General features: G+C 41.3%; 1 protein-coding gene across 6 annotated transcripts; it reads left to right on the forward strand.

The window, feature by feature from the left end:
* The first annotated feature begins 2,671 nt into the window (after positions 1 to 2,671).
* Positions 2,672 to 18,442, forward strand: WSB1 (WD repeat and SOCS box containing 1). Of its 6 annotated transcripts, XR_011423049.1 has the most exons (10): positions 2,672 to 3,050; positions 8,386 to 8,554; positions 9,516 to 9,784; positions 10,956 to 11,087; positions 12,743 to 12,843; positions 13,720 to 13,895; positions 15,092 to 15,264; positions 15,782 to 15,895; positions 16,921 to 17,028; positions 17,302 to 18,442. XR_011423049.1 is itself a non-coding variant. In XM_001504047.6 (9 exons), exons 1-9 carry the CDS (start codon positions 3,011 to 3,013, stop codon positions 17,459 to 17,461), a joined length of 1,266 nt encoding a protein of 421 aa, XP_001504097.1. In that variant the 5' UTR covers positions 2,672 to 3,010; the 3' UTR covers positions 17,462 to 18,442. The 6 variants fall into 6 exon arrangements, 4 of the variants coding, with proteins under 4 accessions (XP_001504097.1, XP_023508835.1, XP_023508837.1 ...); XR_011423048.1 differs by having other exon boundaries at positions 13,720 to 15,264; XM_001504047.6 differs by lacking the exon at positions 13,720 to 13,895.
* Positions 18,443 to 24,563: the final 6,121 nt, after the last annotated feature.

Genomic DNA, 24,563 nt, shown 5'->3' on the forward strand with positions numbered 1-24,563 from the left:
TCTTCTCCCCAAAGCCCCACAGTACATAGATGTATATTCTAGTTGTGGGTCCTTCTAGTTGTGGCATGTGGGATGCCGCCTCAGCATGGCCTAATGAGCAGTGCCAGGTCCGTGCCCAGGATACGAACAAGTGACACCCTGGGCCACCGAAGCGGAGCGCTCGAACTTAACCACTCGGCCGGGGGTAGGGGGGTGGGGCCCTCTCTTACTATTTATTAATGCATGCGTTTATGTGTATAAATTATGCTCATCCTTGTAAATCCTGAGCAAATTCCACACTCTTCAACCTAGAATCCCATACCCAACTCCACAAATCCCACGATTTGAAACTCCTGCCCAGCACCCAAGCACAGGATAATTTGGGATGAATTCTCAGGCTTTGCCTAAGGCTTAGGCTAGAGTAGCTATAGTAACCCTAAGAGGGCCAAACAGCAAAAACAAGCAAAGAAGGAACTCTCCTATTGCTTAAACAAGGCAGGCTTTCCAAGCTGTTATTAACTTTTTTTTGTTTGTTTGGTCGTGGTCAACACAGAGTCAAAAAACGATGGCAATCTTTTTCATCTTTGAAATTTAACCTCATTAGGGAAGAACAAAATATTTGGTGGGCTTCAAACTCCTGTTGTAAAATGTATTTACTTATTTTTATTTTAGTCATGTTTGGTGGTTGTTTTAAATAAATATTGCTTCCTTTTAGTTATAGGAAGAGGACGCTTACTTTATACTCTCACCAAGACAATAGGTTTAGAAATAAGATCCTGCAGGAATCCTTCCCAGGACTCCTTACTTAGAGATTTATCTGTAACTTCAGAGACCCACATAGATGTACAATCTTAAAAGCAATCTACTTGAACTGCTCTAACTTATGGTGAATATGGATTCTCCTAAAAAAGGCCACAATTGTGAACTGGTTAGACTCATGACATCAAGGGAAGTACACCTCAACGTCCACATGAGTAGTGAAAAGTTAATTACAGGAGAAGCCCACTTTTCCGCGCTATTAAGTATTATGTATTCTGGGGGAGGAAAGGAAAAAGTTCACCTCCAAACTAAGTTAAGTTTACCTCCAACGATGCAATGAAAAGTGTTTATCATTATGGGAACATATTATTTTATAATATGAAAGAAAAAAGGCAAGATACAACATTTTATTTTGTAGTCTACTCAAATGCTAATTATTCACATCTGCATCATTATATTTGCTCTCTTTGAACAAAAGAATGTAGTAATTATTGCTCCCTCTCTCTTACGCTTAAGTACCTCCTTGTCAGTATAAGAAAATGGTGTAGAAAAAACATACTCTTAAGAGGTATAACTAAATGAAAAGGCCAGACTGTTAAGACAACATTCCACTGGCATGCTTTGCCAGTTGAGAAAATGGTCAGGAAGCTGTTGGCTAGCAAGAATAAACTACTACTACTGGTATTTTCCATGAATTTGTATGGTGTAATACAAGTAAACAGAAGTAATAGCAGTTGGGTAAAAGGATTAACAGGGACTGATAGAAATATTGGCATATGAGCTACAGGACTGCATTAAACATTTTCTTTTGTTCTACGCTAAATATTCAGCAACTAGCCTCCGTGTCTGGCACAGAGTAATCCGTCAATAAACACGTTAACAACGTGTATTTAACAAAGTGTAACAACGTGACTTTTTTTAATAAGGAGGGAGGATGCTTTCTTATCTGCCTTTAAACATTTCACTATTATCACTCAGGCAAAGAAAAAGATGAAGTAGACATGCCCTACATGTCGTCACTTGAGATCTCGCAGAGTCTGGCTTTGCAACTCCTCTCCCATCAGTATCTGCTGCATATTTGAAATTCCCAGCCTTAAATGTCCTCCTTTGGAATAAGATTTAGAGTCCATAGAAGGGCCCGTGAAAATGCAAATATGTCATCTGTAAAGGGGGACCAACTTGGCTTCCGGCAGACACCGACACATTTATCAGCCCCGCTGTGTGAATAGCTAGCTGCCTCCCTGAGGCCTAGACCTTGGGTGCAGGAAGGGCCGCTTCTGAGCTGGCACGGTGGGGGTCTGCCTCGGCCAGCGGCCAGGACACTGCAGCTCACCAGCCTCGCTGCAGCCCCGGGGCAGGCCCAGCAGCAGCAGCCAGTCAGGACAAAGGCAGCCCAGGGAGGTCCCGCGGTGGGGTGGGACGCTATCCTGCCTGGTCCCTCCGCCCTTCCTAAAACCGGCTGGCTCGCGTCAGAACGATCGCGGCCAGACGTGCGGTGAATAGCGATGTTCATTCTCATCCTGTCTTTCTCATCGGTGCAACCTCCAGTTCCTCAGCACGTGCGGGCTGGGGAGGTGGCCAAGTCGACTTAAAAGCTGAAATGTCCTTTTTGTTCTTTTCGGTTCAGCCAGTTTAAATTCCATGCAATCTTTAAGCTGTGGGCTAACACGTATTATGCAAGTCTCTGCCTTTTCAAAGGCACTCAACTTCTAAATGCCACACTCACGGGCCGCCCGGGAAAACCAGATGGCGCTGAACCTAGTCGGCAGGTTCCTACCCAACGTCAGGCCCTCCCCCTCGGCCTCCTCGCTCTTCCTGCTCCCGGGGTCGGGCCCCCAGCCCACGCCCCCGCGCGCCCGGAGGGAGGGCGGGGCGCCCGGCCCAGGCCGTCACGTCCCGAGCGTCGGGAGGCGGGGCCTCGGTCGGTGACGTCATCAGACCCCGCCCCGCCTCCCTGATATCACCGGCGCCGCCCGCCATTTTGTCTCTAGTGTCTCGTTGGCCGTCGGCAGCGCGGAAGCAAGTGTCTTAGTCCGTTGGCGTGAAGCAGGGACCAGGGTCTATTGTCTGTATTTGACTCCATAGTTTGGTCCCAGGCCTTCCAGAGCTTTCCTGGGGCAGTCGGCCGAGGCCACCGCGACCGCCCCCGCCCCTCCCCTCCGTCCCCGGGACCGGGAGGGACCGAGTCCGTGTCACGCCCCTCCGCGCCTGCCGTTCCCTTCTGTGTCGTTGCGTCCGCATCGCGTCCCCGGAATCAGACGGTGCCCCATAGATGGCCAGCTTTCCCCTGAGGGTCAACGAGAAAGAGATCGGTGAGGAACGGGACGGGGGGTGCGGGGTGCTGGGGGGCGCGCGGGGGCTGCGGAGAGGCAGGGACTCCCGGGGGAGGCTCAGGAGGAAGCGTCTCTGAGTTCGAGGGAAGGAGGGGCAGCCGGAGCCAAGCCCTGGAGCCGAGAGGAAGGAAGCGGCCCTGCGAGCGGCTGTCGCCGGAGGTGGATGGGATCGACATCGCTGCGGCACCTACTGTGCGCCTGGCACCGAGGGGCGCGGTGCGCGCATCTCAGGGTCGAGGGGTACCTGGGGCCCCAGTGACCGTGTGGCCAGGGCGGACACGCAGCCCTGGGGGCATCGAGTGGACAGGCGGGTGCTGGGCAAGTTTCGGGGACCCTAAGTTAACGATGGGAAGACTAAACTTCTGTGTTCTGAGCTGTAGTGAAAGGAGGGGTCCTCATATACCAACCACGCTTTAAAGAGAAATGCGACCGAAAAAGTGCGGTCAGCCTGGAAAAAGCAGTATTTTTAAAAAGGGTACGGCGGTAAGAAAGGCAGCAGTTCAGGGGAGGAAACGCAGCATTATCTTTCACACACATAGGAGCAGGGAGGAGCAGAGTGGTTGGGTGGAGTGACAGAAGAAAAGCTGTTGTAGGGAAGAGCAGTCTGTGAAAAGGCTGTCTGGAAGCTGGTTTCGTGCCAGCCCTGCCACGCCGAAGTCAGGGCTGTAGATGGGGAACGCTGTGCGTCCAGACCTACTCGGGCTCATTTGAAAGCATCTCACGTTATTTAAATCCTTTCTCTTAAGGTAAAGTAACTGAACAACTTTTGGGGGAGGTGGGGGTGCTGTGCATTGATTGATATGCTTAGTAAACATTGAACTTATCAAGTCACCGTGTTAGACATCTTAAATATATACAATTTTTATTTTAAAAATGAAATACATTCAGCATCCAAAAAGACCCCCAAAACGGCCTAACACTGAACTTACTGTGTTTATTAAATGAAAATTGGAGGTGACTACTGAGCAGAGTCTGCATTTTCCTGTTCTTCAAGTAAATGTGTGCCTTTACTAAATACGTGGAGGAGATATTTCTAGAGAAAGGGAGAACTGAAGCAGGCAAAATGCCTTCTCCCCTGTAGGAGGTGAATTTTTATATCTAGAGACAGCTGTCTGAGATTTCTGCACTTTTGTTCTCTTAGGGATGATGTTGAATGGCTGGTCAGGAAGGGACTTTAATTCTGCTTTTAGTAACTTTTTTAAACATACAGAGAACACAGAATTCGTGTCCAATTTTTATTGTAACTGTCCTTTAAGACTAGTAAGTACCTCCTGAAGTGGAATGTGGAACTCAAAAGTTCTTATTCTCAGTCCAGTGGGGTTTTTTCCCTACTACGCAGTAATATTACAGATGGCTGATCTGCCTTTCATTTATCTGAGTTTTACCTCATCTTGATGAACCATTGAAAACTTTCCAGTCCTCCCATCTAAGGGACGGATAGAGCTTCTTAGCATACCTGCATAAGGTAGAACCATCCACTAAGTAACCTTTTTATTTTTAATTAAATTTTTTTTTTGCATATTTAGGTCTCTGTTATTTCCTGAATATAGTATAAAGTTAACAGCTAAGTGCCAAATATCTATCCAAAAGGACTTTGGCATTTTCTAACCTTTTTTTGAACCTCAGTTTTTTGTTTCTCTTTTTTTTGTAGTATCATTTGGATACAAAGTTAAACGCTAACATCTCCTGTAGCTTTGTGTCTATCAGTAAGGCCTGACATTTCCCCTTTTTTCTTGAGTGTTAATTACTGGTGTTTGGTTTCTGAAGTATATACTGAAAGGAGAGGCAAGATGCTATGCATGACTACAGAAGTCTGTGACAGGGAGTTACTGCCGTGGGCTCCTGCCACAGATCCTCCCTTTGTAGTGATGAAATGCAGGGAAGAATGTGAAGGAGCTAAATCTGGTTTACTTGCTTCGGCAGTGACTCAGATGATGTGTTATTACCCCACAGAGATTAATGATGTAGCATTGTTTCTTATGGCCGATTTCCCAATGGCAGGCAGTTTTTCCCTTATATGGAGCTCATTAAATCATAGATTTCATAGGATACTAACATTAAATAGTTGCAGGTTATGTAATAAAGATTTAACTTAAAAAATTTTTTTCCAAAGCACTTCATTTTAAACCTCGCATTAGTTTATAATGTTGTAACCAGTAAGTATTTAAATGAGTGCTGAAATCATTTGACTGAAATGCAGAGATCATTTGAAATGCCTGCTAGGCGTTTCACAAGGTACTTATTAGTACAATAGTTGTCACAGTATAACGTCTTAGGCGGTTCTTTAAATAGTAGCTCTGTTTCTTGAATTTCTCTAGAATAAATTAGCTAATTATTTTGTGGTCTTTGTTAGTTGAACCAGTTTTTTAGTTGTTAATTTATTGCCACCCTTTACACAAGAGGAGTTTTGTGATTGTGGCCCAGGTAAACAAAGAAAAATAAAGAGTGATCCTAAAATATAGACAAGAAATGAGTCTTCTTGGGGCGAGTTGACTTGTCTTGGTTATGCTTGCTAAAGGAGAGGTGAGTTCTAGTCTAATTTACCAGGTGTTTTGAAGTTGAATGCAAGGCCAGTCCTGTTTTTTTTTTTTTTGGCTGAGGAAGATGCCCTGAGCTAACATCAGTTCCTGTCTTCCTCCTCTGTATATGAGGGTGACAGCCACGGCATGGCTGACAAGTGGTGTAGGTCCACACCTGGGATCCCAACCTGTGAACCCAGGCCGCCAAAACGAAGTGCACCAGACTTAACCACTATGCAGCAGGGCTGGCCCCCTGGTCCTCTATTTTTTGAGGTAGAAGTTACATAAGTATACTCATCTAGTTTAACCAAGGGCTTTCTAAGATAATGTTTGCATTTTACAGTTGAATTTTAAAAACCTCCTTTCCTTACTTTTGAACTTTGATTTTTGTCTCCTAAAATTTATAGATTTTGAAAGATAGATGTGGTTAAATAGAAACCCTAGTTAAAAAGATTTAGTCAGGGGTTGCAAATTCAGGGGCCAGGCACATAAAGTATCCTAGTGAAATGACCGTACAAGACTGGGCTTGGAGGGGTGTAAGAACCTGGAGCAGCAAGCCCTTTCAGAAGTCCTCTGTGTATTTAAAAAATCGTTCTGCGGGCATATGAGGGTCACTGGTTTGTGAATTTTGTATTAAGAAAGTCATGTTCCTGCCAGGTGAAGTTACTGTCACCTTTTTCTGTATTGGTACAAGTGGGGCAGGGGTAGGTGAGTGGTTCTGCTGCTTTGGTTAAACCACACCTAGAGTATTGCGTTTAGTTCTGGGTGCCACTTTTATGACGGCCATTACTAACTGGAGTTTATCCAGAAAAGTGTGATGAGGGTAAAGACGGAGAGTGGACTTGAAACCAGGTAATCTAAGGAATGATTGAAAGGTCTAGACATTTTAGCCAGTTGAAAAGATTTAGTTGCTGATGTCACGGCCATCTTCAATATAGGAATGTCGTATGAGAGCAGAATTAGGCTTATTCTCTTAGGCCAGAATCAGGACTGAGTGGGTGGAGTGGCAAGGAGGGAGATTTTAAGTCATCAAAAGGAAAATTTCTGACAATCTGAGCTGCACTAAAATAGGATAAGCCTTGTAACAGTGTTCGTATTTATGAATATCATAAAAAATAGGTCTCTGCTTTTGTTTGTTTTTTACTTTTTAAATTGTAGTTCGTTTGTTAATGTATCAAAGAATTGGGCAAGGGAGTATTTAAATCACTTAAGAACGGGAGCTTATGGGGGCTGCACCTTGGCCGAGTGGTTAAGTTCTCACACTCTGCTTCGTTGGCCCAGGATTTCGCCGGTTCGGATCCTGGGCGCGAACCTAGCACTGCTCATCAGGCCACGGTGAGGCGGCGTACCACATGCCACAACTAGAAGGACTCACAACTAAAAATACACAACTATGTACTGTGGGACTTTGGGGAGAAGGAAAAATAAAATCTTACCTGTCATGCCAGGTGGTACACCAGCTATTGATGGGGCGGAGCACACGTTGAAACTGGAAGTGACAATGAACTAGAACGTTCTGGGGGTTTATGTATATATCTCTGCTCTAGCAATAGGAGTATGAGTCCTTATTTGAACTGCAACACATAGATTATATTGAAGTTTGGTTGTTGGAAAGTTTAAGCCGAAATCATAAAAATACACTATAGAGTTAACCAGACAACCAACCAACCACAGAATAGATAATAGGGAAACTAAACCCACAATAACTTATAACTAAAAAGGAAGAATAGCAAAATTTGCCATCAAGACCAACCCAAGACAGCATTGGTAATACACTGGTAAAGAAGATCCTTTGCCAAAACTGAGGAAATTGCAGCTGAGTTTGCATGCATGCATGTTCAGTAGTGGCTTGTTGACCATGCTTCTTGTTAAATAAGGAAGAAAAATGCTCTGTATATACTGTTAATATGCCAGTTTTTGTTACATACTCTTAACTAAATTAAAAATACATGACAGTCCATTTTTTGGCCTTAAAAAACAAGAGAGTTACTTCCATGTTGGGTCAATTTGTGGCCCATTAGGAAGATGCTTGAGAACGACTACTCGAGAATCACGAATGTCACGCGTTTTAAAGCACTGGTTGGGAGGTTCGACTAGATAACCGTTAAGTCCTTTCAAGTTCTGAGGGTTTTGTGACACTTGTGACCTGGGCCTGAAAAAAATAAGAATGTTCTGTTTTTTTTTTTTTAATGAAGTCTAGCTGATATAGACCATTTTATAGTGCTTTCCTTTGAGTAATGTATTTTATAGTGGTTTATGGTTTTTGAAAACTACAAAACTTAATTTGGAAGATAACTTCAGTCTCTTGTATTTAAATGTTTGGTGAAAACATAAGGCAATGCAAAAGTCAGGACTTTAGTAATTGCTGACTCTAATTGATCATTATATTATTATTATTTGGCCATATCTTTTTACTGAAACTTTGTGAAAAAGCACTTGCTTGGGGAAATTTTAGGAAAATCACTTCACCAAAACTTGAAGATACAGCCATCCCTCGGTATCTGAGGGGGATTGGTCCCTTATGTACGGTGGTGAATAGGATGAATACAGTCGGTCCTCTGTCTGAGGTTTTCACATCTGCAGACATGGAAAGCCAACTGTAGCTATTATCATTAAGAGGTCTTTACACCACATATCTTCCCTCAAAGGGTAGAAAATAGAACTCATCATACCTTGTCTACATAGAAAAGGGAAAAAACTCGGTGGAGTTGAGTGAGTCCCAAAGTAATAGGGAGACAGTCTCAAATTCATTGTTGGTTACATATGACATCCTGTATTTTTATTTTTTCTTTTAGTGAGATCACGTACTATAGGTGAACTTTTAGCTCCAGTAGCTCCTTTTGACAAGAAATGTGGTCGTGAAAATTGGACTGTTGCTTTTGCTCCAGATGGTTCTTACTTTGCTTGGTCACAAGGACATCGTACGGTAAAGCTTGTTCCGTGGTCCCAGTGCCTTAAGAACTTGTAAGACTCTTTTTCTTTTTTCTATTTTGTATCTGTTTGTGGCATTTATTGTTTTCTCTCCGTGGAGTAATAAGATTTTGATATTTAAGCTTTTCCTTTGTAGACTGTCGTAAATGTATTTTAATCATAAGATGAATAGATTTATTGGAAAATTTGTGGGAAGAATTATCTAGCCTTATGCATTATAGAACACTTTCTCAGATACTTTTGTGTCTTTAAGTTTTTCTGTGTATTAAAAGGGAGATTAATTGTGCCTTGTTGGTGTATGTATTGAGTTGTGCCAGGATAGGTGACCTTTGTTATGTGACGCTTTTTGGATTTCACAATAATTTATTAGCTAACAGTGGTGCGTTGATCACATAATTACTTTTTATGCACTTACAGTCCCCTCTGGTTGGGGTTGATTGAGTTTGAATGTTTATTGAAAGTTTTTCCAAAATGTAACATATACTGAATTTAATCTTTCCCTGCTTTGTGTGTCTGGTTGACCTTCGTGGTTATGTTCGCTGTTGTCTTTATTGCATATTACTTTAAGCCTAGAAAGTATGGGAAGCTACTGATTACTATGGGTTTTTTTAAAGGTAATTTTCTGCTGTCAGCTTCACAATATCTTAAGTTATTGGGGTGTTTTTTGATGCTTGTTTATTCTTCTTTTAGGTTGATTAAAGGAATCCTAATTGATATAGTGGTTTTGAGGAAAATTTTGAAACAAATAAAAGTTGCTTTATTGTTGGGCTTATTCTCTTTCTCAGCCACTGAGAATTTCTTTTGATCTGAATTTATTTAGTCATGCCCTCATAGCTAATAGCTACTTTTCCCCTTTCCATCTATAGGATTCTGTTGTTACTCAGCATCGCTATAATAATACTGAGGTTACTTTAACAAACATTTATCACTATTATCCACAGGAGTCCAGAATAAATAACAACTAGATTTCAATCTGACCTTTTTTTCCCCCCAGTCTCTTGCATGGCACCAAGAATATTACGAATTCAAGCAGTTTGAGATTGTCAAGACAAAATAGCGATGGTGGTCAGAAAAATAAGCCTCGTGAACATATTATAGACTGTGGCGATATAGTCTGGAGTCTTGCTTTTGGATCTTCGGTTCCAGAAAAACAGAGTCGCTGTGTAAATATAGAATGGCATCGATTCCGATTTGGACAAGATCAGCTCCTCCTTGCCACAGGGTTAAACAATGGGCGTATCAAAATATGGGATGTATATACAGGTACGGAGTTAGTAGTTTTAAAAGCAAACCTACTGATTTTGTGCTGCAGGGCATTGCTCATGGGTACTAGAATATGTGATATGAGGATTTTAATTTCTGAAAAGAAAAGAATTGGTGCTATGAATGTATCTTTATAATTGGCCTGCATAGCATCTTCAGCTCATGGTTTTAATTTAGGAAAATAGAGTTCACACTGCTTGATCACTCTTCAGAGAATAGTACAGCAGGAAGGGCATGTCTGAGGAATGTTTAGTTAATTATCGCTTACAAACTCGTAATTTAGGCTATGACTCAGGGAGCAAGGTGTTTTCTCATATACTTTTCCAATGATTGATAGCTTAGAGGCTTTCAAGGCAGATCTGTTTCTCAACAATCATTATCTAATCTTTGGAAGGTTTTAATGACATTTTATCTAAAGTTTAACTAGATAGGTTGAGAAGTTAAATTCTTTGGGCAATTAAAAGTAAATGTGTTGTTCACTAGCTAACACAGTTTCTGACTGATAGTATGTCCTCAAAACTTTGAAGGATTTTTAAAAATAACCATTAAAACATGTACATTAGAACACAGCAAGTGATACTAACATTGAGTAGGGATAATGAGTCAGTAAATTTGATTGGATTCTCGAAAAAAATTTAAGGTCAGCACATAGATTTTCATAGAAAACAAATCTCTTACAGTCTTAGATGAATAAAGTACACTTTTTCACTGAGATTGTCTGAAAATTTAGGTTGTTGTGGGATAACATGTATCTTTAGGGGAGTTTGATAGTTCATTAGTAATCTTAGACCAAGGAAAAGAAAGGAAAAATTTGATTTTGTATTTTCAAATCAGACTATACAAAGATTAAAAAATGATAATTTTTCTTGATGGTAAATAAACTTCATCCAGGGGTTTGCTTACATTCCACAAATTTCTTTTTAATTTTTTAAATAAATTTCGGCTTTGCTATCTTGGAAATAATTCATTTTAAATCAATGTAAATGGTGAACCTTTAAGGGTAATAGTAAAAGCACTAATAAACACTTGGTAGACTAAGGAGGTGCCCAAGTATTTCTAGTCTTTTTTTTTCTTCTTCTTTTTTTTTTATGGTGAGGGACCCTATTTTTAAAAATTGAAGCTGATAAAAAGTATTAACATTGTCTTTTTTTCCCCCTGCCATTGCATTTAGGAAAACTCCTCCTTAACTTGGTAGATCATACTGAAGTGGTCAGAGATTTAACTTTTGCTCCAGATGGGAGCTTAATCCTAGTGTCTGCTTCAAGAGACAAAAGTCTGAGAGTGTGGGACCTGAAGGATGATGGTATGTCCTTTTTCCAGGCCGTGAAATAAGAATCGGTTTTTTGATATTGCTACTGTGAGGCATTGGGATCATCTGGGGCTTTTGGCTTTAAAGAGGGCATATGATCAGTTTCCTTTTCTCTGCTTAATCCTTTGGTCCCTTTCTCTGTATAGATCAGACAAAACCGTAAATGTGACCCAGAACAGGAGCCAGCTGTTACTCTAAGTAAACAATCTGATGTTATTCGGAAACCAGCCACACAGATCCGTATCAGTTATGTGAGGACAAAATCTGGATCAATTTTAGGGTTTATATGAACTGATCTGTGTTCGTTTATTTCCTTTATCTTAGGGAGGATTATTAACCTCTTTCATTTGCTTCATGAAAATTTAAGTAGATTTTGAAGTAACAAACAGATACAACTTTGTGATCTAATGAAATTTAGGTTAAAACATGATTTATACTCCAGAATTCATAACATGTAAATGGTAATAAGCATAATAATAAGTTGGGTAGATTAAGTAAGAAATTATTTTGTAAAAAGTAAGAGATCTGCCCTCTAATTTAATAGTAAGGTGTGTCAGTGTCAAGTACTCAGCTTTTTCTGAAACCTTGATAATTGTGGTGCTTAAAAAGTTTTGGCGAGTCTCCCTTGTTTTGGAGGACCAGAGATGAGCATCTCTTCCCCCTTCTTAGCCTCTAATGACAGAATTTACAGTTTTAACTAAAACCTTCTATTTAAATAAGATCTGCTGGTGCTCTCACAGCCTCAAGCTTGCAGATGGACAGGCTTGCTTAGAGGTAATGTGGCTGAAATTGAAGGTAGTAGGAAACGGAACCCTCAGATTTGGAGCCTTGTTCCAGCTGACGGTCAGTACCCATTGCCTGATAAAACAGTGCTGATATTACCAGAGCATGAGGTGTCTGCTGCATTTTCTCAGTTCTCTTCTGAGTGCTCAGCTGTTGAGGGGTGAGAGGATCCCAACAGTTAAAACAGTCTGATTATTTCCTTTTGCATATCAAATGGTGCTTGCTTATCTCAACATATTTTCGGTTGTGTGCATGTTTTAAGAATGTAGACTCAGTAAAATGTAAGCTCCGAGAGAGAAGGGACTTTGTCTTAGTCACAGTTGTCTCCTCAGTGCCTGGCATGTAGTGGGCTTTCAGTAAGTATTTGTAAAACTGAGTGCAGTATACTTAAGCATAATTGTGTGCTTTGGGTATAATGCACAGAGCTTTTGGAGTGGAATCTAGGTTACCAAGAAAGGAAGGAGGATGAAAAGGCGTTTTGAAGATGTTCATCAGTCTCAACATTGTGGTGTTTCAGCTCCTTCATTGCAGTTGAAGAGGATTAGACTACAAGAGTTCTTATCTTCTCTAGATGAAGGGTCAGCAGACCTTTTCTTAAAGGGCCAGATGGTGAATATTGTAGGCTTGTGGATCTTGCCACTTCTGCCAGAGTTACTGTGCCGTTGTACAGCATAACCAAATGGGCACGATTGTGTTCCACTAAAACTTTAGTTAAAAAAATAGGCAGCTGGGATAGATTGCCAGCCCTTGGTATAGGTCACTCCCTGCTGCTGTAGAAGTGTGTGCTTCTGTGATTCTGCCATTTTTGAAAAGCTGCTCATTTGAAATGGATTCTAGGATTAACGCTGGTATTTCTTTTTGTTCAGGAAACATGATGAAAGTATTGAGGGGCCATCAGAACTGGGTATACAGCTGTGCATTCTCTCCTGACTCTTCTATGCTGTGTTCAGTGGGAGCCAGTAAAGCAGTATGTGTCAAAGTTCTTGTACATTCATTGTGAATTGAATATAATGTGTGCATAATCATTTTAAATCTAAGTAACCTATTAAGTCTGTGCTCGGTGTCTTGAATATCTTAAATGTTTTATTTCATGATGGGGGAGAATTTGCATGAGGAAACTTAAATAAATGTAGTCACTGATTGTGAGGTGAGAAATTGGGTTGCTTTCAGTTAGAGATAATATTCATAAATTAAGGGGTATGTCAAATTTATTTGTTCTAAGATCTAGGAAAGTTTATGTGCCATAAAAGAGATGTAGTCCAAATGTTAAGACATTCCCTTGCTAATTATTTTCTTCTCTGTTGTTCTATTTTTTTGTCCAGTTTGCTGTTTAAAAAGTTTTGAGTCCCAGCTGGTCCTGGACATTTAACTGAAAAAAGTAACAAAAATCTAATAATAAAAATAGCACTCATGTATGTCCTAGAGTGAACGATAGATGAAATTTGATATGGTCTGTCTTGCATAGTGTAACTGTAGGTAAATGAGGGATAGAGTGACTCTTAAGAGGGCTGTGCTTATTGATGAACTCTCTTTAGGCTGTCTGCCAGCTCCGAGTTAGTATAGTACAGTATAGAGCTTCTGCTAGTTTCAGATATTTATGAAAATGGTTGAAATCCAAATACATGTGATGATCACAATACACTTTAATAGGGGGTGGGGGGCTGGTTAAAATGCATTTTATTTAGCCAAGAAATATGTTAAAATGATAGTTGCAAATGTTGGAAATTTAGAAGAAAATATTCAGTTTAGTTCTTTAAAAATCATAAGAAGAACAAAGCTAGATGTTGACATTGCTATTTTAGGCTGTGTGTTTTCCATATGCTTCTTGCTTTCCCTGTCACAGGTGGTGGCAGCAATATTGGTGTGATTGAGGTTATGCTGGCACCACTCGCACACAGGCGCACAATGGTGTTAGCTGGGCAGAAAGAGTGGCATCTCTGGCTACCGGGCTGGGGGCGACCTTTACCATAGGATGAAGTAACCTTGCATTCGGCTGCAAGGTGTACTGTACGTACACAGGTGCTGGTCGATGTCCACTTTCTGCTTTTCTTTCTTTCTTTTTTTCTTTTTTAAAATAACTTCCCCCACAGTGAAACCTACTGACTCCTCCGAGTAAATTGATCTTCCAGTCTGACGGAATTGGGAGTCTGACACATGAAACCAATTTAATGTAATGTAATTGGCTTTCAGATGGTTTCTCTGTGCTGTTTTTTGGAATTCTTTGAGATGCTAGAGATACCTTAAGTCTTTGTTCCAATTTAAAATTTGTACTTATTTTTCTTTGGAAATAATATATTGTGTCTGTGCAGAAAATAAGTAGCAAAAAGGATTGCTTTACTCCAAGAGGAGGAGAATTGTCTTATTAGGATTGTTATAAACCTCCAAGCGCACATTTAATATAACAGACTGAAGTAAACATTGGAATCCTATTTAGAGCCCTTCTGCACAGTCTCACTACTGATCTTTAGACTCGATAACTGTATGTGAACTTGTACTAAAGTAATTTAAATGTTTTATACTTAAAATGACTAATGATTGTGGTCAGTTTGGGAAAAGTAAGATTGGCAAATCTTGATTCACAGAAATGTTAATTGTATGATTTTCGTAAATTAGCATTTTCATTTTGTAATGTGGTTTAAGATCCTTGTTGTTTGCCAAAGATATTTCATTTGGCTGTGAAAATTCTCTTTGCTTGCAGTATCTGTTTCTCTTCCTAGGCTCACGTTGGTGACCCAAGCCTATTGTAAACAAGTGATTATCTCAAAGGGAGATGCCAATGGAGTAACAATTTGTTAACCTTACATTTTCTGTCTGTATATTTTTTAAAAATTTTGGTAGTTTCTGGAAAAAAAAAAGAAGGGGGTTTGTAGTACTTAACCCTATTTATTTCTGTATATTTTAATTAATTAGTTTTTGGAATAAATGGATTCAGTATAACTTTGTGGTTAAATTGCATTGCCTTTTTATGTTTAGGCTTATTTTTTAATTAACATTTAACAGAAATATTTGAAATAGAATTTGCATGTCTACTTTAATTAACTTAAAGATTGATTTTTAATCTGACTATGACACTGAGCATATTCTTTTAATTATTCATAATTTATAATGTTTAATTTAATATAATCTTAATTAAATTTAGCAGTTTTAGTTTAAGATGTGCCATTTTGTCCTCTGTGTGTCCGAATGAAGCTATAACATTTGCCTTTTTATTGCAGGTTTTCCTTTGGAATATGGATAAATATACCATGATCCGGAAACTAGAAGGACATCACCATGATGTTGTAGCTTGTGACTTTTCTCCTGATGGAGCATTACTGGCTACTGCATCTTATGATACTCGAGTGTATATCTGGGATCCGCATACTGGAGGCATTCTGATGGAATTTGGGTGGGTGCAGCATGAATTATTTTAGTCTGCCTTCCTCTCTGGCTGTCAGTATAGCTTTAAGAAGTTCCGTGAATGATGAGAATCATCAGCATGTGAGACCTGAAATCTCAGTCTGTCATGAATTAGAATTGCAGGATTATTTAAGCCCTCGGATAATGCAAAGCTCTAGTGATAAATTCTAAAAATAAATTTGACTCCCTTGAGACAGATCTTGTTATTTAAACAGTACATGATTCTGTAGAAATGGTAATTATATTTAGAGTTTCATGTTTGGGGAAAGATGGTTAAAACTAAAATGACTCAATCTTACTGTCTTAAACCACGTTGTAAAAAGGAGATTAGTGATTTTTTTAAGGTCCCTTCCATGTGATTTGAATCTATCAGGTCTACTCAGTCTTCTCAGTTATGTTCGATAAGGCCACTCTAAACATTATTCAAAGACAGACGTACTTTATAGCTGGATACTTTAGTTTCTTGAAGTGTCTCATTTCCACTGATAACACGTATTTGACCTCAGGCACCTGTTTCCCCCACCTACTCCAATATTTGCCGGAGGAGCAAATGACCGATGGGTACGATCTGTATCTTTTAGTCATGATGGACTGCATGTTGCAAGCCTTGCTGATGATAAGTAAGTGTGTAAATTACAGCTTGACCTGTTTATTATTGTCTTTTAAAGATTTCCTTTCATCCTTCTACTTAATGAAAACATTCTCAAGGCTTAAAAAAAAAAAAAAGCCTTTCTTCCATTGGGGTTTGACTGTCTCTCTAGACAGGACCTTGGGAGATGTTGTGTCTTAAAGAACATTGCCTGGGTGATGTCCCTGTAAACTAGAGATCATCCGTGCCATTTCCTGTGTTCCTTGTTCAGGCAAGCTGGGTAGAGTTTTAATTAGCTTTTAGCTCAGTGCAGATATTTTTTCCAGTAATATCTTACAAAGGTTGAAGCAGAAGGACATTTTCACGGTGAAATAAATGGTAAAAACAATAATTTGTATCCACCACAATAGAGACTAGAAGATGGAATGCCAGAGAAGTGAGATATGCTGCTTACTGTTAAGAAGCAGAAACTAGGTGCAGCCACTCCTTTTTCTCACGCTTTTGTCATACAATGTGCATGGATATAGCAGTAAGCAATTTGGTCACCTCAGTTTAGAAAGGCACTCATTATCATCTTTCCAGAATGTGAGCAAATGTACAAAGAGAGTTCTTTTTTATTTGCTAGCAATCACTGTTTTCCTGTTTGCTCAGATAGATTCTGAACATCAGTTCTCTGCTGTTTGTAGACACTCTGCCTAGGTGAAAAGGCTTTATAAATGTCCTGGAAAGAGTAAAACAGATCAGATGCTGATTGGGTTTTAAGTGTAAGAAACTAAGGAGAAAGCTTCCGGTTGTGAGCATTGTAGATCTGGACACTGGGAAGGGAAGGCTGCCATGCATTACATAGTCTCTTGAGTTGATCCAAATTAGCGGTTGGTATAGACTATAAAATATTTTATAAAATAAGTTTACAGTAATCACTCGCTGCAGCGATTTGTTTGTATGTGTATTTCGTGGTGACTCAGAACAGAGTGGCATTTCTTTCTGAATTTTATAATTTGCTTTTATCTTAAATTTCTTACTGGATACTCACTGGACAATTTATTTCCTTTCCAGAATGGTGAGGTTCTGGAGAATTGACGAGGATTATCCTGTGCAAGTCGCACCTTTGAGCAATGGTCTTTGCTGTGCCTTTTCTACTGATGGCAGTGTTTTAGCTGCTGGGTAAATCAATTTTTCTCTTTTCTTTAAGCAATTTAAGGTAGCTTTTAGTCAAAGCAGGCAGTATTTTATTGTCAATAAATCTTCCATAAGGGCTCTTTATACTACTATAACTTTATCATAGAGGAGATCATTGGTTAGGTCTCCTTAATTAGGTTTTAATTTGCGGCTCGTGACTCTAATACTCCGCCTTAGATGATAGTTATTTGAGCTGCAGGATGTTGAAATACGTGTACTTGGGTGACTGAACTTGCAGGTTTTTTTCTTTCTGTTTAGGACACATGATGGAAGTGTGTATTTTTGGGCAACTCCGAGGCAAGTCCCTAGCCTTCAACATTTATGTCGCATGTCAATCCGGAGAGTGATGCCCACCCAAGAAGTCCAGGAGCTGCCAATTCCTTCCAAAGTTGTGGAGTTTCTCTCCTATCGTATTTAGAGGGTCTGCCTTCCCTGCTGGGAGGGGCTGACAGCACCCTTTACACAAACCTCAAGCTTTACTGACTTCAAGTATCTGTTCTTCAAGGTTTAAAAGATTTATTTAATTTGATACATTCTTGTATTGCATTTTGATCAGTTGAGCTTTTAAAATATTATTTATAGACTATAGGAGAAATATTTCTGAACATATGAAATGTACATTTATAACTGTGAAAACATATACATACCTGTATATATATTTAGATGTAAGCTGCTGTGTGTTGAATGGCCCCTCGTTTTGCTTTTCTAATTTTTAGTGCTGCCGTGTGTATATTGCTTCAGTAGAGACACAGTGTGTGTCTTTGCTGTAGGGAGGAAGGAATCGTTCTTTACTCTGGGACACTGAGTTGGATGGTAGATGTTGACTGAAGAGAACTGAATTGCCTCATCCAAGATGTGTATGTTGGGAGGCTCAGACATCTGACCTGCTAGTAAGACACGGTTTTTGTATAGGGAAGGGATTTTGTTTTCTTTAGGAATGGCATCTGAGAGGTAGAGTTTGAATGTGACATCATTAAATAAAAAACAGAGCCAGGATATAACTAGAAAAAGGGTGTCTCCCCCCCACCCCCTCACTACTGCTGCGGGCCTTAATTTTGGAAAGCAGCTTGTTACTTTAACCCCTGTGGTATAAAGTATTATAAACTTTTAGTCAATTTGAAAAATCCACCTACTGTATTATTGCTAAATATTTTGTTGTTTGTACTAAGGGACGATTATTTCAAGACCATGTTTTTTTGCGCGTTTCTTTTTACATGTATCCTGTGTTTCTGTAGGGGATAATATTGGTGACTTGCCAAAGAGAAGCCATACAGCATGTCTGCTTTTGCCTTCTGTTGTTTATCTCACCTGCAGATACTAAGAATGTATGCATTATGTAAAATGCTTGATTATATATTTTTGTTGAGTTTTTTAATTAAAGACTTGTAAAAAAAAAAAAGCCATCATCGCAAATGTTTCTTAACTATGTTGGAGGGCTTAATGTTTTTGTCTGTCGCCATAAGATTGATGGAGCACCGCCAGCAAAGTAAGCGGGAAGGGTGGTGAAGAAAGAGCACAGCATGGGGGAGCTGCCCCAGAGCTGATAGTAATGCGTGCAACGACTTTTACATCGGTTTGTCCTCAGAGCACTGTCGCAGTACTGCTTACTTTCAAATCACAGAAGACCTCTAGAACAAAGGAGAATACTGAGCAAAAGAAAAATCTCATCTAACATAGTAACAGACTCAGAGTAAACCTATCTGGTTCAAGTAGCCGTGAGAAGAAGCTAGTCCTGTGGGCCCTCTGGGGAGGCAAAAAGGCAAAACTTCGATTAGCCATGTGCTTTTGAAGAGCTGTTGCCACTGAGAAACTGTTTGTCAGTTCTTACCCTTGGCCCTTTTCAGGGTGTATATAGGTAGAGGTTATACATTGAAAAGCCAGTGGAGAACCTGCCCCAGTTACTTCTTGAGAGTCACCTGTGTTTTACACAAGCACAGCAGCATCTTATCTGGAAACCTGTCGTGATTTTTTTGGGGGTTTGACTTTGTAATATATCTGCTTTATAATTTTAAAATGGTAAGATACCGTTTCATACTGTTCACACCATTAAATTATTTGCTCTCCAACCAACATATCCAACCAAGTAAAAATGGCATTTCTGGAAGATATATTCTCTAAGGCGACCAGAATTGCTTGCTGCCTCTTCCCGTGAGAACCATAGTGCCAAGATAAAAGGAAGAGTGCAGAATGTAAGTAGAAACACTGAAACTTCCCATTTGTCTGTTGGGAAGAAGTAAACAGCAGGATGCTGCTACTTTAGACTGACTGAGCAAGGAAGGTAGGGGAGGCGTGGTTGGGTTATTGACATGGCGCAGATTCTAACTACATGACTTTAAAGTGCTGCTGCCGCTTTCTGTCTTCTACTCTTTGCCACAAGCACGTCATTTGGAGAACTGGCGAGAGATTGTTTATGTTGAGATTTGATTTCCTGTTTTAGTGCCCCATAGAGTACATGTGAACATAGGAAAATGCCTCACCCTCCACAGCCAAGCTATCTTGACAATTTCCAATGATTTAAAGCGATTTCAAATGACTTCCAGACCTGTACTTGATCTTAGGTTGGCACATCTTAAATTTATGATCCTTGAAATTCCCTGCCTGCTGGTGATTGAGGTAAAAAGTTGGATTCAACTGGCTTGCACTGCCCTCAGGGCCGCGAGACCAAAAATGGCTGGACTGCGGTGTCACACGCCTATGGGCTGACGCAGTGGCTAACAGGTGCGGAGGACTTGGCTGTTGGCCAGCCAGCACAGGGACCAGAAAATACAGAGAAGAAGAAGTGAAACGTCTTACAAGCTGGAAACCAGACAGTGAATTCAACCTCCAGATGAATCAGAATGAAGCTTATGGATGACAAACATTTTGTCCAAGTAATTCTGACCAGGTTCTGGCCTAAGATAATGCCTTTTATTTTTTCTTGAAGATTGGCACCTGAGCTAACAACTGTTGCCAATCTTTTTTTTTTCCTGCTTTTTTTCTCCCCAAATCCCCCCAGTATGTAGTTGTATATTTTTTAGTTGTGAGTCCTTCTAGCTGTGGCATGTGGGATGCCGCTTCAACATGGCCTGACGAGTGGTGCCTTGTCTGCGCCCAGGATCTGAACCCGCAAAACCCTGGGCCCCCAAAGCAGAGCGTGTGAACTTAACCTCTCAGCCATGGGGCAGGCCCCAATGCATTTTAACTATCGAACATACAGGTTACAAAAAAAATAATAACTATAGTAGAATTATATATGAGTTTACTGTTGTATGCCCATTTCAAAATCATAGATAAAGCATCAGTTGGAGTGTACTGGGTTTTGTTTTTAAATCCATTCCCCTCGGAAGTGAGGGATAAAGTGCAACCTGGAGAAATGGCCATTGTGACCGTGGCTCGTGTTTACGGTGAGGTGTTGGGAGGAATGAAGATTAGCAGGCAGTCTCAGCCTGCCCTTTGCTCTCTAAGGCTTGCCTTTAGCCCAAAGCTAAACATCTGGTCTGAATCAGGTGTAAGGGGGCCTACTTACATTACAGGTGATTGGGTAGCTTTGTTTGGTTACAGTTTGGTATTTATATAGGTTTATTTTAACAGCTGAGGAATCAGAGGAAAAGATTGAGGCTGGGATTGGGGAAAGAAAAGCAATTTAATTCAATTTTGGTTAACTCCAGCATTATTTCCCCTGGTATGGTTTCTCTTTTAGAGAGAATGATAGAAATTCAGGAACTTTCTCCACCTGTAATACCACAGAGAAGTTGCTCTTCTGGTCTGAAAACACTAAACTTCGTTTAGGAGGACCTGTAGTACGGTGATGTTTCTTTGTTTGGTTTTAAATGAGCTGAAGCACTGATGGCTCTTTTTAAAAATCGTTCTCCAAAAGTAGAGAGTGAACTAGAGAAATCTAGTGTTGGTCAGGAAATGAGGACGATGAAATGACTTACGAAGAAGACAGATGAAGTAAAGACTCCAGTAAGTTTTGTGCATGTTTCCCAATTTTTGATGAATAATGTTCTTACAGAAAAAAAAAGAATAAGGATGATGGATATTAAAATACACCTGAGAAAGATAATGATATAAAACAGAGCCAGGAATGAAGCAAATATAAGACGGAAACCACAAAGATGTGACATTTGCACCAAGTGAGCCAAATATTTGGCTCTAAACTAACGTGAAATGGGAAGCCCACCCGGTGAAGTGATCTGACTCGATGTGGTCTCGGCACAGTTCAAGCTTCCTGCAGGCTCAGCAGGCAAGCCTCCGTAAACCTTAAACAGACAGAAGCTCTGTTCTCGCGCACACATCCATTTCTTTGTGGTCCTCAAACATCTGCCCTAAGACCCCTGGGATGGCTTGGCAAGAATTACATAAGTCTCGAGTTCTCTCCCGAATGATACCAGTTGAGCTTTGAAGAGAAACAGCAACTGTGGGCCAACTGTGTTGCAAGGGTCTGCAGGCCCCAAGTCAAAGGTTGTTCCCGCCATCCCCTATTTTGTGACACGAGCCTGTTTTCAATTGTCTTACTCAATTTCACATGTCCAAACCCTGTAGATATTTGAGTTTATGACCTAGATGGCCTCTTTTTGGTGGTCACAGACAAGCCGCCCCAGCCCAAAGTGGTCTTGCCCCTTTATTTCTTGAATTCCATCAGTATTAATTTCCAAACCCCTTCCTTGGACTTTCAAATATGCCCTGTTGCTAGTTACTCCTCCGTAGGGGTTGGTGCCTCATTTAGAAGGCGAATGCCTCCCACTGGTGGGGGCTCTCGGCTTTCTCTCACTAGGCTCTGCCCTTGGCTGGCATTTGGGTCACAGTGACTGATGGGTGGAGCCATGGAAAGGAGAGACTGGCCCCTGGTCAGCAGGCATGGAAGCACCCCTGGGTTGGGGAGTTTGGAAGACAGGCCCAGTGCCAGCCCATCCAGCTTGTGCCGGGTGGAGAAAGCAGCTCCCTCAGACAGTCTGGGTCACGCTGCCCAACACCTGGCAGAGACCCAGCCTTCGAGGCTTGGCCGCATTTGGCCTCAGATCAGGAGGATGCTCACATAGCAGGTCCGCCCAGTTTCTCCCCCAGGGCCTGCTGCCCAGAGGACTTTGCAGAAGTGCTAGCTGAGGCCGCAGTCCCAAGAAAGACCTGGGTGGTTGCTGGCTTGGCCACTTAACAGCACGTAACTTTGGGGGTTTGATGTAAAAAATGCTGTAATGATGCCTCCCCCCAGTGAGCAGTGTTCAGTTTTTATTTCACATCTGCACAGTGTCAGGTACATGGCAGACATTCGACATCCGGTATACCCGTGGTTGAGCATTGGCCGTGAGCTCATTGCTGTTTCCAGGGGTTCCCAACAACTCTGAAGTATTATTATCCCCATTTTATAGCTGTGGAGGTTCAGAGAGACCAACTCACTCCTCAAGGTCATACAGCTAAGAAATGACATCCAGGATTTAAATTCTGGTTACGCCTCCAGAGCCCTGTTTCCGTAATGGCCGTGGATGGGCACTGTGCTTAGGAGAGGCGCTCAGTCAACACCAGACTCCTGTTATTCCCTGCCTGTGTCTGCCAATCCCGTGGGGTCAGCCTTGATGTCAGGCTTAACCTTTCCCAACACACCCCGCCTTTCACTGAATCGTGGAAAAAACGAACATAGAAGGAATGACTCCAAATATAACTTGGCGACTGAAACCCACACAGACAAGAAAATGACTGTTGGGCTGTGTCCTTTGCCCTCTGCCTGGGGAAATTACACCGGATGGACGTTGGTTGGTTTTTTCCTCCACGCTGCTCTCCTTAGGAACTTATCTCAAACAAATCACTTTTATTGCCCATGTGAACCATCCCACTCAGGCCAAAGCAGGAAGCAGCAGAGCGGGTCCTGGAGGTGAGAAAGTCAGCTGACCTCACAGCCACTGGCTTTAAAAAGATCAACACCACGTCAGGTTACACGCTGCCAAGTCCAGGGGGACCCTGAACCCCTTGTACCAGCTGTGCGGACAAGGTGAGGCTCACTTGCCTGGAGCTGACCCAGCGGGAGACCCAGCCACCCAGGGTGGCCCTGGGCCGGCGTCCTGGAGACTAGACTCGATTGGGTCAAGGAGTTACCCAGGTCAACTGATACAGATGCCACCGAAGGAGCAGGGACAGTCCATAGCCAGGAAGGGTCCAAGTCAGCAATAAAGTTTCAGCTCACTCTCACCGTATGCATGGATTAGAAGTCACACCTCTACCCTTCTGCATTTGAACATCTCTGCCGTGGGGATGGATTGTAGAATTGATGGTGTCTTTAAGTTTTTGTCTTAAGAGGTACACACTGTAACGGGACAGATTATAACCAGTGGCCTCTGGGATTTCATGAAATACAAAGTCAGTGGAATTTATACGTAATTAAAAGGTCAGTGAGATGTTATCAGTGATGTCGGTAGAAGACACCAGAAACAGGTGATAAATGAAGTGTGAGATAAGATGAGGCAAGTGAATGCATATACATCTGAGAGCCCTTCTGGAAAAATGGCTTGACGATGAAATCCAGCCAACGAAAGTCTACTAATTTGAAACATAGCTAAGATTTACAAACATTTGCTATGATCCAGGCACTGTTCTGAGTGCTTAACCTGTATAACTTCATCCCCACAACAACCCCATGAAGCAGATACCGTTATCTCCATTTCGTAAATGAGGAAACTGAGGCAGAGAGGCGTTCACTAACTTGCCAAAAAGCCACCTGATGGTAAATGGTGGAGTCAGGATTCACACCCCGGCTTTCTGACTCCAGGCCCGGGGATAAACATAGCAAAATGCTCAAGGTGCAATTGAGTGCAAAGATCAACTTTGAGCTTCCTGGCAGGCAGAGCAAAATAGGATCTAAAAAGTAAATACAAGCTCAATAAATATAAAGCTCCACGCATATTTTTAAAGCAATGTCTTCACGACTTTATTGTTTTTAAAGATAAATGCTCAGGATTTTTTAAAGTCAAGCTATGTGGAAAAGCACAAAGACCACAAAAAACTGCATACTGTTTCTTCTCCCTGCAACAACATATGAGATTCCCTTCCTGGTATCTCACTTTGCAAATGAGAGAGAGAGAGGTGGAATGCCCATGTGGAGCTTTTCTGTGGAAAGTGGGTCACTTTGCCTGTTTTCTGGGTACTAAATAAACACTGAGAGGCCATTGATTATACACCTATAAGACCATCAGCTTCAGAGTCAAGAAATACTTGGTTTAAAATCTTAGCTCTAACTACTTCATAGCTGTGTGATCTTGGGCAAGTCCTTAACCTCTCTGACCCTCCTCTTCCCCACCTGTGAAACAGAGGTCACGAGAGTACCTAAGGCCCAGGGTCATCAGGATTAAAAGATCAAGCCCCAAAAGCGCGTAGCACAGGGCCTAGCCTAAGGGAGGAAGCTGTTATTATTATGCCTAAAAGATCTCATCCCGCAGCAACAGGGGCCTGGGGCCTTTACGATTTCCCCCGTCCCCCAAAGGGGAACTCAGAGAATATTTTTTAGTGTGTTAGGCAGTTGTTCTAAGTTTTTTTTTTCTCCATGAAATAAA

The sequence above is a fragment of the Equus caballus genome, chromosome 11, assembly GCF_041296265.1.
Source record: "Equus caballus isolate H_3958 breed thoroughbred chromosome 11, TB-T2T, whole genome shotgun sequence".
NCBI classification, from domain to species: Eukaryota; Metazoa; Chordata; class Mammalia; order Perissodactyla; family Equidae; genus Equus; species Equus caballus.

Bases quoted from the DNA above. Each gene is read 5' to 3' on its own strand.
- WSB1 (XM_001504047.6), top strand. From the start codon at position 3,011: ATGGCCAGCTTTCCCCTGAGGGTCAACGAGAAAGAGATCG. The intron at 3,051-8,385 runs GTGAGGAACGGG...TTTTTCTTTTAG, and splicing joins GGTCAACGAGAAAGAGATCG to TGAGATCACGTACTATAGGT. The intron at 8,555-9,515 runs GTAAGACTCTTT...TTTTCCCCCCAG, and splicing joins TCCCAGTGCCTTAAGAACTT to TCTCTTGCATGGCACCAAGA.